Source organism: Aethina tumida, chromosome 1 (assembly GCF_024364675.1).
Source record: "Aethina tumida isolate Nest 87 chromosome 1, icAetTumi1.1, whole genome shotgun sequence".
Taxonomy (NCBI): Eukaryota; Metazoa; Arthropoda; class Insecta; order Coleoptera; family Nitidulidae; genus Aethina; species Aethina tumida.
In genome coordinates, this window is record NC_065435.1 from 70,690,409 (window position 1) to 70,698,887 (window position 8,479).

At 34.2% G+C, this 8,479-nt stretch overlaps 1 protein-coding gene across 2 annotated transcripts in view; it reads right to left on the minus strand.

The window, feature by feature from the left end:
- LOC109596696 (protein rhomboid) overlaps positions 1-8,228 on the minus strand; it is a 58,390-nt gene extending 50,162 nt beyond the window's left edge. Inside the window, exons 1-4 of one of the 2 annotated variants that reach the window (XM_020012263.2) lie at positions 8,082-8,228; positions 7,175-7,472; positions 5,548-5,571; positions 5,329-5,493 (exon numbers count right to left, since the gene is read on the minus strand). In XM_020012263.2, the coding sequence (XP_019867822.2) occupies positions 5,329-5,493; positions 5,548-5,571; positions 7,175-7,411 (426 nt within the window). In that variant the 5' untranslated portion in view covers positions 7,412-7,472; positions 8,082-8,228. Of the gene's footprint in view, positions 1-5,328; positions 5,494-5,547; positions 5,572-7,174; positions 7,473-7,744; positions 7,824-8,081 lie in introns of those variants that run through there. The other variant, XM_049961229.1, reaches the window with a different exon arrangement.
- Between the last annotated feature and the right edge of the window lie 251 nt (positions 8,229-8,479).

Below are 8,479 nucleotides of genomic sequence, written 5' to 3' on the forward strand. Positions count from 1 at the left end.
TTTTATTTTTTACGGTTTTTATCCTGTGACACATAACTATCTCGATGTGATGGAAGTGAGTCACAATGGTAAACAGTTAATCACTGTTCAAAACCGATTTTCCAATTACCTAAACTTGACTAATCAGCATAAAGGAATGCACAAAAATCGCTTCAGGGAAAGATTGTTGAAATGATAGGCGCCAAGATCCACAATGACTCACACGGAAATTCTAATTCTAAACACTTAATGTAATGAATTGTAATGGTTATTTTTGTTGGTGCGAATTTAAATTATGCCAGTCACATATGAAATTATGTTTAATCGTTGATATCACGAATGCGAATGTGGACGTTGATTTTTGTGTTTATTTGGAGACGTGTTGAAAATATTTTTCGTCGAGTATACGTCCAGTAAATGTATGCGGACACAATTACCGGTACGGATTCCTTTCAACAATGGGTTCACATATTTGTTAATCCTCAAAAGCATCTTAACATTCTAAAAAGACTCAACCGCCCCGAAAAATCGTCTTAATGCGGGGAACAACACAATTGTACACTACAAAAACCCTTATCTAAACACTTGTTTGAGAAATACTTCGAGGATTAACATTGTCCTGGCGCATTTAAGGGAAAATTTAAAACAACTTCTCACTGATATCGAAATCTGCGATTGTATCTCTACTCCAGATGTAATGATTTGATTTATACAAATTTATTCTGTGTGAAAATAATTGTGTCTATCCGCATACACAATTTCAATAAACTATTCTGTCTACATGGAACTAAAGTAAATATATTTTGGTACATTACAATAGACACTTCAGAGACTTGATGAAAAATATTCACACCGTTTAATTAATGCATTATAATTTGTTTAGATTGTTGACAATTGAATGAGATTTTAGTGTAATCCAAAATGGGACTAATTAAAATTGCATTACTATGATGTGGTTAATTTACTTAAAATTAAAATTACTGTTAAATTCCTGACAATAATAATGGATTGGCAATGGCCGTTATGGGAACAAAGAGGCGTCCTAACCCCCGGAAAAAATGTCTCGAAACGTGAACAACACAATCGGACAACTAGTAAGTCCCTTATCGATACACTTGTCCGGTGTAGCAAACAAATCTGCCCCGCCGGGTATAATGACACAGGCTCATTTGCCAGTGAGATGTCAAAACGTCTCTGGCCAATTGTCACGGCCGAGAAGACATCAATGCCGAAGATTTGCAAATACTGTTTTGGCTGTTTAGGAAACCGCATCGGATCCGTTTCTGGGGGTCCCCTTTTTTTTCTCGCATCTCAAGCGGCATGTGAAATTTTAATGGCATTAAATGTCTTTGTGTTTGCGGAGAGGAAAGGACCCGCAACAATAATTTTTGGTAGTTTAGTACGGGAGATTAGGCCCGATAATATGTCGGTCTATAAATATTTAAATCGCCATCAATGAGCTCGAACAGATGTTTGCACTGGCCATTCTTATGCGGAGGGTAATTGTATTACTTTACGTTATCCGATTTTCGTTTGCTTCGTTTATTGGGATTTTAGGAAGTCACTGTTTGCTAATTCGGATTTTGGTTTTCGATTTTCCATTTGGACATTGGACCGTTTATAAATAGCAGATCATAACTAATTCACGTTTATTTTCTTATGAAATGTGGAGATAAATTTCTGTTAAATGTTGCTGTGATAACTATTTGAAAAATTTTAAAACAAACACCGATTAAGATCTGGCATATTGGCAGATTCGGGTCCTCAAGCTTGTAAATTTTCCAACGGCAACGTTTTGACAAGCCGACCAGTCAATAAATTTCCAACAAATTACCTCATTGTGACATCGTTATCGCATTACGAACGGCCATCATCGGCGACTAAATAAGTCATTTTCCAGTGATTTTCCGTAAAGGACCACCACCCACGCACACTCTGTGTGTGTGTGTGTGTGTACATTTTTCAAATTCCACCCCGGTGACAAGTTATAAATTACATGGTGCCACGGCCGATTCGCCGACAAAGTGACGATCACAACGGGGCCCGGAGTCCACCCTGTTGCAGTGCGAGAGGGGGGCCCACCATTGTTATCCACAAACACAATTCACTCTCCAATACCGTTTTTGGTCCAGGTGATCGAGGACCAGAACAAACACCATCTCGCACCCCGAAAATTTTAATTAATTGTGCCACTGCTTATTGATAGATAGTCAAGGATCCGAAATGATTGTAATGGTGCTAATTCCTGATGAAAATTTAAAAGTAATTTTGGCTATTGTGGACAACTAATGGTCCTAATTGGTTCTCAAAATTTAATCTTAATTCCTTTGAAAAGTATGATGAATCGGAATAATTCCAATTTACCACCGTCTACCTACAAATAGTTCTAACGCCGGCACAGAAGGAAATACCAATGGAACAAAAACGCGGTCAATTTTTGTTAGTGTGTGTGTCTTTTTTTCTGTTATTTTTGGGTTCGATGTGACCATAGCGACGGCCTTGATGATGAAGAAATTAAGCAGCATGCGGCACATTTGTATCTGTCCGATATGGTAACAAGAATTACGTGGAAACGCCATCATTAAGTCACCACTAAAGACCTGCCGCGAAAATGTTCTCACACGCATTCATCAACATTAATGTAAATTCAATTTGGTCGGGTTTTAATCTAACAACAAAAGAATTATTGTAAATTCTTCTAAACCGATTGACCCCACGGTGTTATGTATTAGAAACATTTTATTGTGCATTGTGCAAACTGACTCGAAAAACGTCCGTAATCAAGAAATCAACCGTCCGACCACTAATGCCCAAATCACATAAATAAGCCATAATCGTTAGTGACACATTTCCCTTATTTTCCACGGGCTACCCAGACACAAACATTCCGACCAGAAACTGAATACAAAACGCCTACGTGGACGTTTCGTAAAGGACATTTCCAAAACCCCAGACGGTGACAAGCAATAAATAAACTGGTCAATGGGGGCAGTCCTTTCAGAATTTCACTGAGAGACCGACACAAAAAGTCACAACAATCAGTGTGAAAGACTCCGTGTGTATTTATCGTAAAGGAAAAAAATTCTTCACGTGCATTACCCAAATCAAAGACTTGTTACTACCAGTAGTGCCACCCAGGTTACCAAACAAATTTCACGTCTAATTCAGATAAAAAAAAACCCATTGTCAATTGTCGTACTAACTGACTTCAAACCCCAATTGTAAAACAATCAGGTTTTGTTTTCGATGAAAGAAAAAACAAATGGGGAACAATAGATTTTATTTGGATTTGAAAAGGGGTACTACCAAACAGGAAGTCTCACGAATTAGCGTTGTCGCCGACCGAATTACCGTTGACTACTGGCCCACATACATGTATTTGAATTGGAAACAAACATTCAAGCGGTTTGTTACGTTAATTTCACCATCAAATGGATGACTCTCTAACTCCTTGCTTCCAAAAAATACATTGATTTTTAATATTGTATTAAAAACTTAAAAATTCTGAAAAATAATTGACTAACTCCATGGTGCTAAGTGCTAAGTTGTTTTAGATCTCTGTTTTGGACACAAAACATCAAAACTAATCAGATAATTGATCTATTCTAATTTATTTAGAGATTTATCAAATGGACCGCTTTGGTGCATGACTGTCTAATCCCTTGGTGCTAAATAATAAATTGAATTTTAAGTCCGTATCAAAAACCTCATGGTGCGAAGTGTTAAGTTGTTTTATATCCATGTTTGGACAAAACACGAATACTAATAAGATAATTGATCTATTCTATTTATTTATTTAGTGATTCACCCCCTGAAACTTATACAAATGATAAAAAACATCGACACCACTGATGTTTGAGTGCGGTTCAGGTAGCCATGGCCCCGCGAAAAATATTACACATGCCGACATGCGAGCATTCGATACGACCAGTTCTCTCGGGGGGACAAACCGTGCTGATTAATTCGTTTAATTAAACCAGATATCCGCGGAATGCGACACTCGCTCGGCCGTTTGAGGTGTCGCGATCGGTGGAGGCCGAAGGTACCGTCGACCACCTAAAGCGCACTGACGATCGGTCGAAACGTGGGGGATAATGAAAGGGCCCCGGGGACACTTAGTGCCGAAAATGTCAGTTATTTTCGGCTTTCTTCTACTTAACGCCACCAAAAGCCATCGGGTTATAATTGCCGCCCCGACTCGCACGGCCACTTTTCGTAATGAAGAAATTTATGGGCACGGAATTCTCACGTTCTTTTATCGGACTTCAATTATACAAATGTTCTGTATTGAATAATTTTCTAAAGTTTTAAGAACACGTTGTAATCATTCATGTGCCCTTATATTATTATAATATACAATGCAAACTATAAAATTAATGAAAGAAATTTAAGAATTTTAGAATATCATAAAGAAAAATTCCTCTTTGAATATTATATTAGAGCTGGGAATAATTGAGTTATTTCAGCAACCGACTACTCAACTAACGACTTATTTAAATAACTCAGTGATTAGTCCACCAAAATCAATTGGATACTCGATATTGGTCAATATGACCAATGTTTATTTAAGGTACTTTTGTTACGACTCAGTTGTTATCCGAATGGTCGGTTTTCTACGTCAGTTACATCGTCATCAGTAGGTTATAAGTCGCAAGTCAAGTTATTTTAAAACACCGACTAATAGGCTTTCATACGAGTGATTTCTATTAATTATATGGTTAGTCGTAGTCTTATCACATCATTTAATTATTTAGTTATTTTTAAAGACCACTAATAAATTATTTGTCAGTTCACTAATATCACCACTAGTTTAAGTGACACTATAGATTGACCATTTTATAACATGTTAGTAAGTTATTTTTATTAAAACAGAATTTTTTGTAAGATACGCCACTGAATTGGCGAATTTTATCTCGATGCCACCCGCGAACGACCTTGTGATCGTCCGGCGCTGAAATCTGCGGAATTCGTCGACATCGTTGTCATCGAGATCCACAAACTACAATTTAAAAAAAAAAAAACGAAATAAAATAAAATAAAAAATCAGTCGAAAACAAAAGTAAAAACGTTGAAAAAGTCATTAGGATGGACCTGCGGTATTTTCCGAAATCCGAACGACATTTATTACCTACCGGGATGGCCGTAAATCGAGACACTAATTGGCTCTTAAACTAAGGCCACCTTTTGCCTTTTCGTTTATTTTGTCGCCTGTGTGTGCGAGAATTATTTATATTTTGCGGCTTCGACGGTTTTAATAACACTAATGACACTTCATCGTAGTTTATTATTTAATTAGAAGAACATAGAAAGTATCCGATGACATGAGAAATCTTTAGAATTTCATCTTACCACATTAACGAAGTCCTGAAAGGTTATTGCTGGTGTTTTCGCGTTCCTCGCCTTCTCCATAAGGATTTCCCGTTTTCCCGTGTTCACTCGCTCCCGAAAATCCGATTGGTCCATTGCCTTCACGAAATCCGGCCATGGTATCTCACCAAATCCCTCTGGATCAAACTGTCCAATCAAATTATGTTAGAACTGAACCTATTTCAATGTTAACTGCATTACCTTGTCGAAAAATTGTCTCCATTGCTAAAACAAAGAATATATAAAAATAGAATATTATTACAAGAGAACAATTAAAGGATATTATAAAGAGAAACAGACCGAATAAGCAATACGGAAAATCTTTTCAACCACAGAAGAAATATAAAAATTATCTCAATAATCATTTTAGTTGTTATTACAAAAATTCAAGGACAATTATGAAATGACAAAAAGTAAAACAAGAGAGAGATATTATGCTTCAAACGGAATTACAATAAGTTTTAAAGTTTTAACGTTCTATGGATTATTTAGGGCCCATTCACAACTGATTTTACAAAAACAAGTGTATTTAATTGTCTATATTACTAATATGATTATGTTATTGATTAAAATTTTGAAATTAAATATTCATCAGTTTATTTAATTGAAATTCGAATATAATTTTAGGAAATATTGGAAGTGTCCAGTATTTTGAATTGAATTGAAAAATGAATAGTCAAACTTAGATAACTTGAAGTGTTAATAACTCAAATGAGAATCACGAGCAATTTTTATTTAATAATTCCAATTTCTTGATAATTCGAATAAAATATTTAGCGATATATCGAATTTTTGGAAAAATTTCCTGCTATATTCTTTATTAACAATCCTTTGATGAATTTTGTGTACATACACTGCAAAACAAAAACAATACTAAAAAATTAGTCAGTTAACTTCAATTGTTAAAAAAAGAATATATAGAAAAACATTAAAAATTATTATTTTATAGATTCTTTAGGGCCCATACACAACTAATTTAACACAAAAAAATAAGTTTGTATTTAACTATGTTAATTATTAATATGATTAGAAATTTGTAATTTGAATTGCAATCATGTTCATCCGTTCATTTAATTGAATATTTGAATATTCATATTTGTTTATATACATTTTATTTTTAATATTATGTCACAATGTATTTTTTTAATTGTAACTGAATTAATAGTGGAAATATATAGTATCAATTGAGAAACCAAAGTAGAACTTAGATAATTGAATAATCAGCATTAATTGTGATAATTACATGTTGTTTTTACTTAATAACTCGAATTTCTTGATAATTCGAACTGAATATTTGAATATCGAATTTTTGGAAAGCATTCCTAATTGCTCAACTCTTTTATGTACAAGCACTGCAATAAAGTAATGCTGGAATAGTTTATAGTTTTTTGAAAAATTGAAAAATCAAAACCATAAAAATAACATTAATTAGCCAATTTTTTCTATAATAGTCACATTAGTCTCTTTAATGTCTGATATAAAGAAGGTATAAAGACATTTGTTACTGTTTAGAGTTTAATGTTTAATTTATTTAAAGTATTATAATAAATTGTTGAATAAGAAAGAAAAATTGATTTTTGGTGTTAGGACCCCTAGCGGCAATCTTAGAAACTTAATGTAGTCAGGACCACTTTTCGAACTGCGCTTGAATTTTAATATTTAGAAATATTTAAAGATTTATATAAATCATTTATATAAAATTCGATTTTTATATAAATGATTTATTTTTATATATATTACATATATATATATATATATATATATATATATATATATATATATATATATAATATATATATAATATTATCATATTCTAGTATAATCGTACATCTCTTAATAGTTCCCTCCGAATCTCTGTCTCGTCCGGCTCGCTGGCAAGATCCGTATGATCGGTGTCATAATGCTCCTGATGAGTGCCCGGAAACGACACGAAAGATCCGGTTATGGTCGCTATATGTCCAGGTTCAATTCCGGACTCTTCGCTCTGGGCGTGCGTCATCGTGCTGGTCAGGATTTGGGTGACCGAAGGCGACAGCCGGTGAGGCCATGCTGAATGGTGCAGCATCTTCGATTGGGGTTGCAGTTTCGTTCAGGTAATCGTTCTGCTATTCTCTCATAGGTGGCTTCTAGTAAAAAATATTTGAAATATTGAAGATCAAAAAAATTGTGATATATAATACAATTCACAAAATTTAAACAAATTTATGAAGAAAGAGTACGTGTATACAATAAATTAAACAAATTTATATTATTTAAAAAAATTAGAAAATTTCAGCAAATTAATTATATTGATTATAGATGTATATTTAAAATTGTAAATTCTACGAGCTTTTTGTTTTGATGTTAAATACGAAGTATTATTTTTAATAAATTTAATAAACATTATAAGCAAACTTACCAATATTTTTCGCAACAATTACACCAAAATTTGTTACAATACAGGTAAACACAACACAGACATATAATATTAAAAATTTATATCACTGTCAGACCGGCGTTGTTTCCAAGACAACCGTCACCATCAACAAAACAACTAAATAGATTCAATTCAGACAAACGTAAAATTTTTCAGGTTCAACTGAAGTGAATGATATTATCAATTAATGTATTATTAATTAATTTATTGAGACAGAATAATATTATATTTTTGGGTACTTATGAAAAATTGTAAATGTTAGATTTAGAGCGATCACTAATAAATATAATTTATACCACGATATTTACTTTTAATTTACCTGCAATCTTATCCCTTTCTCCTGCAACTTTTCATCCCTTTGCACCATACATACCGCATCGCACAACACAGAAAAAAACGCACCGAAAATTTGCCACAAAAATATAAAAAACAAGGAAAAACTAACGTAAAACAACAACAAAAACACACCGTCTCAGCCCGTCACCCTGCGCCTGGCACTGTGTCGGCATTCCTGCATTTCCATTTTCCCCTAGCGCCACGCGAATTTCCCCCAAAATGCGGGTCGCACGCATTCGCACAGCTGATCGAACCACGGGGGTGTTCTGCATTACGTCACTCCGGGGGGATATTTTCGCTTATCGGACGATCGATTCCTGCACGCAGGGGTTCGAATTTAACATTCTCTTTGGGTAGCTGAAAAAGATATGGGGAGAATTG